Source organism: Thermobia domestica, chromosome 11 (genome assembly GCF_964235325.1).
Source record: "Thermobia domestica chromosome 11, izTheDome1.hap1.1, whole genome shotgun sequence".
NCBI classification, from domain to species: domain Eukaryota; kingdom Metazoa; phylum Arthropoda; class Insecta; order Zygentoma; family Lepismatidae; genus Thermobia; species Thermobia domestica.
The window spans coordinates 36,533,285-36,546,323 of NC_137464.1; the positions used below are offsets into that span (position 1 = coordinate 36,533,285).

The window sequence follows — 13,039 nt, forward strand, 5'->3', positions numbered from 1 at the left end:
TACCAGTGGCGGCTGGTACTATATGTTGCATGGTTGTGCAACCGGATATTTCTTTAATACTAAAGATATTTTTAAGTATTCTAGTAGTGTATCAGTAAAAAATAAACCTTTGCTCTTGAGCGCAAAACAGTATTGATGCATTTCTTACAAAAATTATTTTAAAAACTGAAAGAAAGAGAGTGATATACAAATCCAGTGGCAGCGAGCGTTGCCACTGGAAGCAGTAACATTGAGCAAATGGCAGCGAGCTCCTATCTCTTAACATGAGGAAGTGGGTTTATTCTTGCATCGCTACTATCCTGCCGTATTACGCTCTTCCAGTTGCTACTTCGTTCGCAACTGGTATATAGTCAGCTTCTGTAGTAGTTATGAATTCCTCCGTTTGGCAGTGCTTGACCCAATTGATAGGTTGAGTGAGATATAGACGCTTGGAAAAAAGAAGTTAGTAACCAAACAGAAACTCGCAAAGAGCAAATACGCGTCTGGTGGTAGCAGGGGCGGATCCAAGCTGAATATTTGGGGGAGGGCAGTCGTTTGAAGTCAATAGATTTTATTTTACATTTATAATACAAAGGTAAAAGTTCTTGGGATAGATTTTATTTTTAAAATAAAAAAATATGCTATTCTGAGGTGGGGTGGGGTGGCGATCGAGACTCGAAGAAGAGAATGTCTTACCACTGGTCTAATTCCTAGCTGTGTGTCGCTCGTGCACATGATACCGTGTTCGATTTCCGGCGGAGAGCATAAACTATTAATATCAAATTATTCACTTTCAATACTCATCTGTCTTCTTTAGCCTAAATTGCTGGAATGTTAAACTATTATTTTTTTTTCATTTTCGAAGGAAAAAATCTTATATTTCATGCTTCTTTATAATATAACAGCAGACAAAAATACGTAGATACTGAAAATGAACTCTTTGTCCCTTATATTCATACAAAGAAATGCTAACAAAATGTTATCGGAGGAGAGAGGTGTTTCTGAACCTTAAAGAAAATAAAGCGGAAAATATTTGCAGCAGCGATGCTTTCTATTCAGAAAAAGTTGGCGAGCAGCAATTCAGATTTCAATGAAGTCATAGAAAAATTTGAAGCTCGAAAAGAACGAAAAAAGACCTTCCATTTTAAAATAATGCATATTTTACTTAATTAAATAATTTTGTTTAACTGTGTGCATGAATATATTCAATTTTCTTGCTTTTTTCTTCTTTTTGGGTTAACGATATCATTCATGGCTTACAGCACATGCTATATATTTGATTTATCTCTTGTTCAATAACATGAACGTAGAAGTTTTGTATATAAATAGTGTATAAACGTACATTGATAGTGGTTGTTGAAAAAAAAAAGAAAATAACTTATATATTAAATCAATATTAGAGAATACACTTTAATCAATAAATATACAAATGGAGCTTATAAGGACTTTCTTCTTCATATTTCCTGAATATTTTTTGGATAAGACTCAAGAATACTGGGGGGAGGGGAACACTTGCGCGTAACTATATACCTTTGATATTGCAACATTGCAACCGGTACTTCTACAGACCACGAACCGCTACTGCTAAATACATAGTTATTTTTATATCAATCACTAACTGCACAAACAGCATGAAATCACAATTTAACAGAGGGAAAAGAGGACAACTGGCTATAATTTCACGGCCATTAACGCCAATACACTGGTGGCGCAGATTAATTATAACCCAACATTAACTTATATAACGAAATAACTGAAATAATGGCATAAATGTAATACTAAGAATAACTAATAAACTCTTACTAATGGTAAAGATAAACAATAATGGCGCATAAAAAAGAGAAAGATAATCTTACACTGTAATGGAGAAAAAACGGGTCCATTACAAAGTGTACGTGTTGCAATAACGCATACGTCTGTTAAGGCCAATTGACTAGGTCTTTATTAGCTGACCTGGAATAAAATCTTCCATACTAGAAAGACAAACCTTCGTTTCGAAAAAAAAAAAAAAGTCGTTTCACGGCACTGGCAGCTGCTATTTTCAAACATACCGGCCGAAGCTTCACTTCAATTTCCCAGGACTTGTAGTATCTTTATTGGATTACTATTCCATACATCTATACAGATTTTTCTCTCTCTCTGAAGATTTTCTGGCGTTTTGGTGCATAATAACGAGAAAAGACGTTTCACGGAATTAGTGGTTGCCATTTTCCAAGATGCTGGCTAAAGCTTAACTCAGATTTCCCAGGACTTTTAATATATTGATTGGATCACGTAACTCTACCAATTTGTATCTCTTTATGAATTTTTTATCATTAGTTTTGTCTAATTTACCCACACTATTCTAGATGTTACAGAATAAATTATTTATTGTGCTAGAAATTTCCTATCTCAGCATTTCTGTATCACTAATACACTCTTCTCTTTTCGAGTGATCCTGCTGTATAACAGTGCACTCGACAATGAGATTTTGTGCAGCCGTGACTGGACATCGAATCCTCTCCAAACGACAATTTGATCATTGTAGTTTACAACAAATGAACATTTTCTTTGAGGTGGGAAGAAAGTATAGACTGAGTATGTTGATTCGGCCCTGTGAGTAGCCGCTTCAAACGCTATATTTCTGACCCTTCCAGGCCAGTATATGTTATGACGTAATATTAGGTATGAACACGTAGTCCCCATATTTTCTTCCACATGTGTAATTTATGCAAATGTCCATCGCCAAACTAAAATATTTAACCACCAATGGCTACCTGGGTATCGAAGATTTTGACCTGGTGACCAATTTACAGAATACATAGTCACACACCTTTTGGTTTTATATTAGATAGATCACCAGCCTCATATTTCCAGTCCCCATGGGGACCTGGTGTTCGGCCGCATTTCATTATTCTTTTGTTTTGTATTTGGCAACACTGGAGAATTTATAGTGCTTTATAAGTGTCAACGTGGCGTGTGTGACTGCATAGTGTGTAGTTGCTTATGCATAGCAATTATTGTATTTAGTTGTGTGTTTACAATATAATAAATAGTATATTGTACAACAAACTTTGTGTTCAAAATAATACAGTCCACGAACATTAAAGTGGTCCTTACCGACCGGATTTTGTTCCAGTTGTGCATGTGCGTGGTTTGCGAGCTTGTGGCGCAGTATCTTCATTTTGTAGTGCATTGTCAAAGTGGTGCAGAATTATAACAATGGAAGAACTCATAGGTAAGAAAACTGTACTTAAACGTGAAGTGACAAGGTTAATACATAAAGTGAACGAGAATAAAGACAAGCCTAACTTCAGTATCAAGCTGTACACTGAACGTGCTACGCAATTACATGGCGATTGCACAGAGCTCATTACAAAGTTCATTTCTGTGGGTGGTGAAAGTGAGTTTGCAAAATATGACGGAGAATTTAATGAAGTGCAAAATAAGTTGGACTCTATCTTAGAAATTTTGTACAATATGCAGTCACATAATACTGAACAGGTAAATGCATCTAATAAACAGTGCACAGATGTGAAGTTGCCAGACTTAGAACTTCCTACATTTTGTGGTAGAGTGCAAGATTGGCTATCGTTTCGTGACTTATTTATAGCTGCTGTTCATAATAACAATCGGTTAGGCAATGCTCAAAAGTTGCAGTATTTGAAGACATCTGTATTAGGGGAGCCTGCTGTATTGTTGCAGTCTATTTCCATATCTGATGATAACTATAAAGTAGCATGGGAGTTACTTAAAGACGTGAGGGAGCTAGCAAATCATATTTTGAGCAAGTTGATTACTCAACCAGCTGTGAAGAATGAGTCATCAGGTGAGTTACGAAGATTGGTTGACAATAGTGTTCTGTGTGTGTGTGAACTTAAATCCTTGGGCCTTCCAGTGAAACATTGGGATGTGATTTTAATTTACCATGTGGGTGAGAAGCTAGATAAGAACACCAGAAAACAATGGGAGCTTTCATTGAAGGAAAACGAACAACCAACTTTCGACCAGCTGAAAGAGTTCATATTACAACGTGCCAAAGCGTTAGCTGCAGTGAGTGCAAGGTCACCGGCAGACACGTCTGCTTTAAAAACAAACAAAAAAGGCAACACGTTAGTGCATCATTCAAGTCCAATTATGTCATGTATCATGTGTAAAAATAACCACAACTATATAAGTGTCAAGAGTTCATAAATATGTCAGTGAATGATAGGCATAGTTTTGTGAAAAAGAATTCGCTTTGTTTCAATTGTTTGACCTTAAATTGTTCCGTGAATAAGTGTAGTGTGAAGCAGGGTTGCCACACTTGCAACAAAAAACATCATACTTTATTGCATTTTGAAAAGAAGGATAAAGTAGATCAAGTAAATTGTTCTCATTCTATAAATCAAAAACTAATTCCTCAGGTGTTGTTGTCCACTGCTGTCATAAATATCAAAGATAATGCAAATAAGTTGATACAATTTCGTGCTCTTATCGACTGTGGTAGTGAATTATCGTTTGTAACTGAACGTTGCGTCCAGAAATTACGCATAAACAAAGAGAAAATAAACATGAGCATAGCAGGTGTTACTGGTTCTAACGTTGGAAATTCTCATGCAATAGTTGATTTGTGTTTTCAGTCATTGTACAGTAATAATAATATTCATACTAAAGCAATAGTAGTCCCAAGAATCACAAGTAACTTACCCAGAGTAACTATTCAAAATATAGGTAATTGGGAAATTGTGAAACAAGTAAACTTAGCTGATCCACAGTTTAATAAAAGCGGCCCTATTGATGTGTTATTAGGTGCTGATGTTTTCCCATTATTGTTGCTCAGTGGGAGACACGTAGGTACGAATGGAGCTCCGTCTGCCATTGAAACGGTGTTAGGTTGGGTATTGTATGGTCAGATTAACTTAACGAATAACACATCAAGTGTTCAGTCATATTTTGTTTCTGTTGATCTCAATAAAACATTGCAAAGATTCTGGGAAGTAGAAGAGTTGCCAACTGTACAACATTTATCCGTTGAAGAGCAAACATGTGAGCAGTATTTTGCTGAAACTTACAAACGTGATGTTGATGGCAAATATATTGTAAAATTGCCTTTTAAAGAAAATGTTGAGCCTCTAGGTGTATCACGGGACACAGCAGTAAAGCGATTATGCCAGATGGAACGTAAGTTACAGAAAGATCCTGATTTATGTAAACAATATTGTGACTTCATGAAGGAGTACTTAGACTTAGGTCACATGGAAAAAATTCCTGATGTAGAACTTGATAAGCTTGTATCTGAATCTTATTATCTGCCGCATCATTGTGTCTTAACATTAAATGAAAGTAGTTCTACCACTAAATTGCGGGTTGTATTTGATGGTAGTGCTAAAACTAGCAGTGGAGTATCTCTCAATGACAACTTAATGGTAGGTCCAAAATTACAAGATGATATTATCCCATTAATATTAAGGTTCAGAACTCATCCAATTGCATTGTATGCTGATATAGCAAAAATGTACAGACAAGTTAAGGTAGATCAAACTGATTCTGATTACCAGAGAATAGTGTGGAGAGAAACAGTTGACCAACCTATTAATGATTTTAGATTGTTAACTGTTACTTATGGAACCAGTTCGGCTCCACATCTGGCTGTAAAGTGTTTACAACAGTTAGCTGTAGATGAAGGTCATTGTTATCCCAGAGCTGCAGAATTAGTCATGAACGATTTCTTTGTTGATAATTTAGTTTCAGGTGCAACTGATAGTAGTGAGGCAATGGTATTGTACTCAGAATTAACAGCATTATTACAAAAAGGTGGTTTCGAATTAAGAAAATGGTCTACTAACGACATGAATGTGCTAAATAGTATACCTTCTCACTTAAGAGAAACTCAGTCGTTAATTTGTTTTAATGAAGATGAGAATGTAAAAGCTTTAGGTATACAGTGGAATCCATCAAGTGATTCATTTTCATTTTCTATTGTTGTTCCCACTTCTAAGTCAGTAATGACAAAACGAATGTTACTAGCTGATATTGCAAAATTGTATGGTCCGCTTGGTTGGTTATCTCCAGTATCCATTGTTGCAAAATTGTTGCTACAATCATTATGGAAATTAAAAATTGAATGGGATGACGTACTTCCAAATGATATTGCTCGCTCGTGGGAAGTATATTGTCAAGAATTGCCATTGTTGAGACAGATTAAGATCAAAAGGTGTATTTCTTCTGAAAATATTGTGAAATATGATCTAATTGGGTTCTCAGATGCTAGTGAAAAGGCGTATGCTGCAGTAGCATATGTACGTTGTATAGATACATCTGGAAATGTGCAAGTATACCTAATTGCTGCAAAGACCAAAGTTGCCCCTATAAAGCAAATATCAATACCTAGGTTAGAATTGTGTGCTGCAGTATTGTTATGTAGATTAGTCAATACGGTCATTAAGGCAATGCTAATCAAGTTTGAACAGGTTGTCTGTTACACAGATTCTACTATTGTGTTAGCATGGCTTTCTTCATGTCCGAGTAAATGGAAAACATTTGTGGGTAACCGAGTATCTGAGATCCAACAATCAATTTTTAATAAATGGGCGCACACATCGAGCAAAGACAACCCAGCTGATTGTAGTTCTCGTGGTTTGAATCCGTCACAATTAGAGTCTTATTCACTATGGTGGAATGGGCCAAAGTGGTTGATGGAATCAGAGTTACCTATTGTAAATATTAATTGCAAAAATCTAGATTCTGTTCAATGTGAGCAAAAGTCTTCAACTGTTAACATGCACATTAAGGTTGACTGTACAATAGTAGATAAATTTTCATCATTGTCTAGGTTAGTTCGTGTTACTGCTTGGTGTAAAAGATTTATTAGGAATAGTAAAGGTAAACAGGAGTTAAAATGTAGTGGACCATTAACTACAAAGGAGTTGTCAAATGCATTAATGCATTGGATAAAACAAGCTCAAGAATCAGAATATCCACTTGAGATAAAATACTTACGTATGAAAAAACCTTTGCCTTATAATAGCAAACTATTGTGTTTAAATCCATTTCTTGATGAAAATGATGTCATGAGAGTTGGAGGTCGCTTGCAAAATGCTAATGTAACATATGATTTCAAATATCCTATCTTACTTCCAAAACATGCTAGAATTACAGAACTTCTTGTGAAATCTGAACATATAAAGCATCTTCATGCAGGTTCACAGTTACTTTTATCTGTTTTGCAACAAAAGTTTTGGATTATTGGTGGTCGTGACTTTGTAAGGAAAATTGTAAAAGGTTGTGTAACATGTCACAAACAGTCAGGTGTAACAGCCTCTCAATTAATGGGTCAACTTCCTGTTGGTAGAGTAACACCAACGCGTCCATTTTTGCATTGCGGTTTAGATTATGCTGGTCCACTAATGTTAAAAAATATGAAAAGTCGAAATTCAAAATTGTTCAAAGGTTATGTAGCACTCTTCATTTGTTTCAGTGTCAAAGCAATCCATTTAGAATTGGTAAGTGATGCTTCAACAGAGTCATTTATTGCAGCTTTGAAACGTTTTATAGCTAGAAGGGGAAAACCTACTGATATTTACAGTGATTGTGGTTCAAATTTCATAGGTGCAAACAGAGAATTAAAATCTTTACTGAAACTTGTAACAAATGGTGATTCAAAAGAGTCTGTATGTAATTACCTCAGTATGCAATCTATAAATTGGCATTTTAATCCACCATCCTCACCTCACTTTGGAGGCATATGGGAAGCTGGTGTAAAGTCTGTCAAGTACCACTTGAGACGTGTAGTTGGTAACACTGTACTCACATTTGAAGAAATGTATACAGTTTTGTGTCAGATTGAAGCCTGTTTAAATTCTAGACCATTAACTGCTCTATCTTCTGATCCTAATGACTATCAGGTATTAACTCCTGGTCATTTTTTAATTCACGATGCGTTAGTAGCAATACCTGAACCAAATTTGTGTGAATTAAAAATCAATCATTTGTCACGCTGGCAATTAACTCAAAGATTGGTCCAACATTTTTGGAACCGTTGGCAAACAGAATATTTGTCTCGGCTGCAACAAAGGCCAAAGTGGTGGTGTAAACGTGCTAATATCAAGGTCAATGATTTAGTATTAGTGAAGGAAGATAAGACATCTCCTCAACATTGGAATTTAGCAAGAGTAGTTGCTGTTCATCCTGGTGTAGATAATATTGTTAGAACTGTTACTATTAAAACTAGCAAAGGTGTCTTCAAACGACCAATTGTAAAAATTTCTCCTCTTCCATTTAATGAAGAATAATATGTAGAATGTGTAGTGTAGAGTAATGTGTAGAATAATATGTAGAGTTGAAATGATATTTCAAGGTGGGCGGTATGTTCGGCCGCATTTCATTATTCTTTTGTTTTGTATTTGGCAATACTGGAGAATTTATAGTGCTTTATAAGTGTCAACGTGGCGTGTGTGACTGCATAGTGTGTAGTTGCTTATGCATAGCAATTATTGTATTTAGTTGTGTGTTTACAATATAATAAATAGTATATTGTACAACAAACTTTGTGTTCAAAATAATACAGTCCACGAACACCTGGCGCCAAGGAGTTTGAGCCACAAACACACACACACACACACACACACACACACACACATATATATATATATATATATATATATATATATATATATATATATATATATATATATATATATATATATATATATATATATATATATATATATATATATATATATATATATATGAGACTTTGTGCCCCTCACCATGTGTGAGAACCTACCCCTTGATGAGTTTCTGGTTACGCCACTGCGATTGTTATTTTTAGTAGATGGTGTGAAATACTTACTGCTTTGTAGTTGCTCTTCATGTTTAGCTTTCGTGACGCCTTCACGACATATTCTAGCACCATTTGGTCCGCAACAGCAGCAAAGATATCCAAATATACAGTCTGAGTCCGTTTTACAACTACTATCAAATATCTCTGAATTCACCTTATGACCATTATCTGGATCCTGTAAGGGACACACCTTTTCTGTGGTCTGCAAAAGAGCTTTGAAGTACGAAGACATTAGTATTAATTTAATTTTAAAATTTGTATTAAGCGTATGAGTCTGCTAGTTGTACAAAAATATACGAGACCAATAATAATTAATAGCTAGGTATTTGAACTTTTCATTTTAACCGCAATAACAAGTTCCTGAAAGCAAAATAAATATTGCAAATACGTCTAGAAACATTGAAAGGGTAGCTTTCTTCTTTATCGTTTGAATCATGAACTTGTAATTTGTCAGAATAACACCTAATTCAGGAATAAATTGCGAAATACCATTATTCTGTTATACATCTAGTGTCTCAAGAGCAAACTGTCTCAGAACAAAACGTAGAAGCATTCATAAAACGTGGAAGGACGTAATCATTTTGTCCTTCGAGAAGTGAGGATAGGAGAGAAACTGCATGTTAAGTTCGAAGTGAAGCATATATGAAAACGTGTTCATCTGAAGGAAATAATTTAGCTTTCTTAGAGGAGTGTTTGTAGACAAGAAGAAGAACGTGTCGAGTCGGTGCTCCACAATGGGTTGTCGAAAATGTATGTACAATACTATTGAACAATACAGAGCTGCCATAGGCAGATTCTATTCAGGAGCTCGGCAGTTATATATACAGGGTGTTTCAAAACAACACCGACAACGTTTGGAAGGTGATCCCTGACACTAAAATAAGACAAAAAGTATAGGCCCACCTGGGTGTACAAATGCTTCATTTCGGAGTTATAGACTGCCGAAAACATAAAAAAATGAACTTTAAAGGTCCATAGTCCCAAAACTATGGGACCTACCGTATTGGTTCAAGACTTCACTTAGGAACTAGTATGGGCCATATCCAAATATCTAAGTTTCAGAATCCTGTAGCACTTCCGCAAATTTTTTTTATAGAGGTAGTTGCTGAGTACTTCATATTATATGCCTGTAGCAAAACTCTCTATAAGAATTGATGTGTGAGTACCTTAGGACTATGAAACATGTATTTTCGGATAGCGTACATATCTACTATTTCCTAAGTGAAGTCTTGACCTGACTACAGTAGGTCCCGTAGTTTTGAAACTATGGATCTTTAAAGTTCATTTTTTCATGTTTTCGGCAGTCTATAACTCCGAAATGAAGCATTTGTACACCCAGATTGGTCTATACTTTTTGTCTTATTTTAGTGTCAGGAATCTCCTTCCAAACGTTGTCGGTGTTGTTTTGAAACATCCTATATATATATGGCCGAATTTAATCTTTCCACGAAAATATAATGCCATGGGGCACATCGAATAGTGTTATCGTGGTGATCCCAAGAGTCACCCTTCATGAGGGCCCAGGGCCCAACTTTAAAATTTTAAATAGAAACATGGGGCGAGTGCTACCTCTTTCGATAGATCTTTAAAAACTACAAAATAGTGCCAAAAGATTTTTCATATCGGTCACGGTATTCAAAATGATCGCCAAGACATAGTGCCTGTATCAGATAAAACGTCCAGTATCACTAATATCGAAACGGTTGAACATAAATGAACCAATCAAAAACTCAAAAAGGAAATGCCATAGGACATATCGAATGTGTTGTCGCCATGTCCCCAGGGCCGCTCTTCAGGTTTGCCCAGGGTCCAACTTTAAAATTTTAAATGAAAACTTGGGGCGAGTGATAGCCCGTTCGATAGATCTTTAAAGACGGAAAAAATCTGCGGTAAAAGTTTTTTTTTTTCATATCGGTCACCGTATTCAAAATGGCGGCCAAGACATGATGCCTATATCAAATCAAATAAAACGTCCAGTACCATTTGTGAGAAAATGGTTGGAGATAAATGAACAGAATAAAAAGTGAAACAGGAAAGTGGTATGGGGTACGTCGAATAATGATGTTGTGGTGACCCCAGGTCCAACTTTGAAATTTTAAATGGAAACATGGGTTGAGTGATATTTCTTTAAGCACTAAACAGCGTTGTGGCAAAACATTTTTCATATAGATCACCTTTTAAAATTGGTCGCAAAGACATGGTCCCTGTATCAGATAAAACGTCCAGTACCACTAATATGAAAACGATTGGAGATAAATGAACAGCACAAAACTTATATAGGAAATGACAGAGGGTATTTATTATTCCACAGCTCGAGAACGACACAGCAGAGAAAAAGATAGTTAAAATAAAAGTGACTTAATACAAAGGAGGAAATCTAATTCCTAGAAAATTATCACTGTAACCTTCCTCCTCTGAAGTGGGAAGGAATGGTGAAATCGCAAATGAGAAAATTAGTTTTTGGAAATTGAATCTACGCAACAAAATTATCTGAATATGTTTTATAAGAGATAGATGTCTCTGTAATGAGAAAAAGTCGGTAAAATTCGTGTTAAATGGTACCTTCCATTTTTATTGCATGCAATGATTTCATGCAAAAATCAATCAACTGAAATGCAAAACAAAATTGTCGAACATTGCAGTTTTTGCAATGTTAACGAGTTATCACTCCTTCCATGTTTCCATTTAAACTTTTGAATTTGTCTCTGGGCCCCCCGGGGGGTAGTGTGACAATACCATTCGATATGCTCCTTTTCCTTTCCTGTTTTGAGTTTTTGTTCGGTTCATTTTTCATATTAATGGTACTGGACGTTTTATCTGATACAGGAACCATGTCTTGGCGGTCATTTTGAATAGGGATGCGCACGAGACAAGATTTGTGGCTGTCTCGTCTCAAAAATGTGCTGTAAAAGTGATGTCTCGACTCTAATTTTGTCACGAAAATCCTGTCTCGACTCGTCTCGTGCGCATCCATAATTTTGAATACTGTGTCCGATATGAAAAGATGTATCGAATGGGGTGTCACTAGCCCCATGTTTCCACTTAAAATTTGAAATTTGGATCCTGGGCCCCCGTAAGGGCGGCCGTGGGGGACACGCAGACAGCACCATTCGATGTGCTCTATGGCATTTCCTTTTTGAGATTCTGTTTGGTTCATTTATGTTGAACCGTTTTCGAGATATTTCCGTGGAATGATTAAGGAAATATATGTAAAAGGTGTTTCAAAACAACACCGACAACATTTCGGAGGTGATTCCTTACACCAAGAGAAGACAGAAAGTATAGACCAATCTAGGTGCACAAATGCTTTCTTTCGAAGTTATAGACTGCCGAAAACATTAAAAAAATGAACTTTGAAGGCTCATAGCTCAAAAACTATGGGGCCTACCGTAATCGGGTCAAGACTTTACTTAAGAATTAATATGTGCCCCATCCAAAAATGTATGTTTCAGAATCCTGCGGTACTTCCGCAACAGTTTTTATAGAGGGAGTTTTGTCACGGGCATATAATTTGAAGTAGTCACGCAGGAATTTATTTCGGGGGGGCTCTAAACTCAATATGAGGTTATTTTATATTAAATTTCCTAAACTTGCCCCTCAAATTAGTATAAATTTAAACAAAAGTCGAAATTTCGGGGGGTCCGGACCCCCAGGACCCATTTCTACGTACATCCCTGGTAGTCACCTACTACCTTTACAAAAATCGTTGCGGAAGTACCGCAGGATTCTGAAACATGGATTTTTGCATAGGGCACATACTAGTTCCTAAGTAAAGTCTTGAACCGACTACGATGGGTCTCATAGTTTTGAAGCTATGACTCTTTCAAATTCATTTTTTCATGTTTTCGGCAGCCTATAACTCCGAAAGGAAGCATTTGTGCAGCCAGGTTGGTCTGTACTTTTTTGTCTTGTTTTAGTATCAGGAATCACCTCCCAAACGTTGTCGGTGTTGTTTTGAAACACTCTGTATATAAAAAGTACGCGAGATCGGTGAAAGTCACTTTTTATTTTAATCGGTAGAGGGCAGCATATGATTTCTAGACGTATAATAATTTATCACAGACAAATTTTGAGTCCCATGTAAAACATGTTTCCAAAAGTCTTGGTAGATGGAAGAACGATTAAGGTTCTAGCATTTAAATAATGTCACAGGAGAATAAAAATGAAACTATCATCGCTATTCCCCCGTACTATGTAAAAACTGGAGAGCCCTTGTATAAATAAGAAAACTTAATAGTATTACTACTTATTTCCATT

The 13,039-nt window shown here is 36.0% G+C and overlaps 1 protein-coding gene across 1 annotated transcript in view; it reads right to left on the reverse strand.

Moving 5' to 3' along the window:
* LOC145664050 (uncharacterized) overlaps positions 1 to 13,039 on the reverse strand; it is a 96,556-nt gene that overhangs the window by 17,202 nt on the left and 66,315 nt on the right. Inside the window, exon 6 of the mRNA XM_081730375.1 lies at positions 8,792 to 8,995. Coding sequence (XP_081586501.1) covers positions 8,792 to 8,995 — 204 coding nt within the window. The remainder of the gene's footprint in view (positions 1 to 8,791; positions 8,996 to 13,039) is intronic.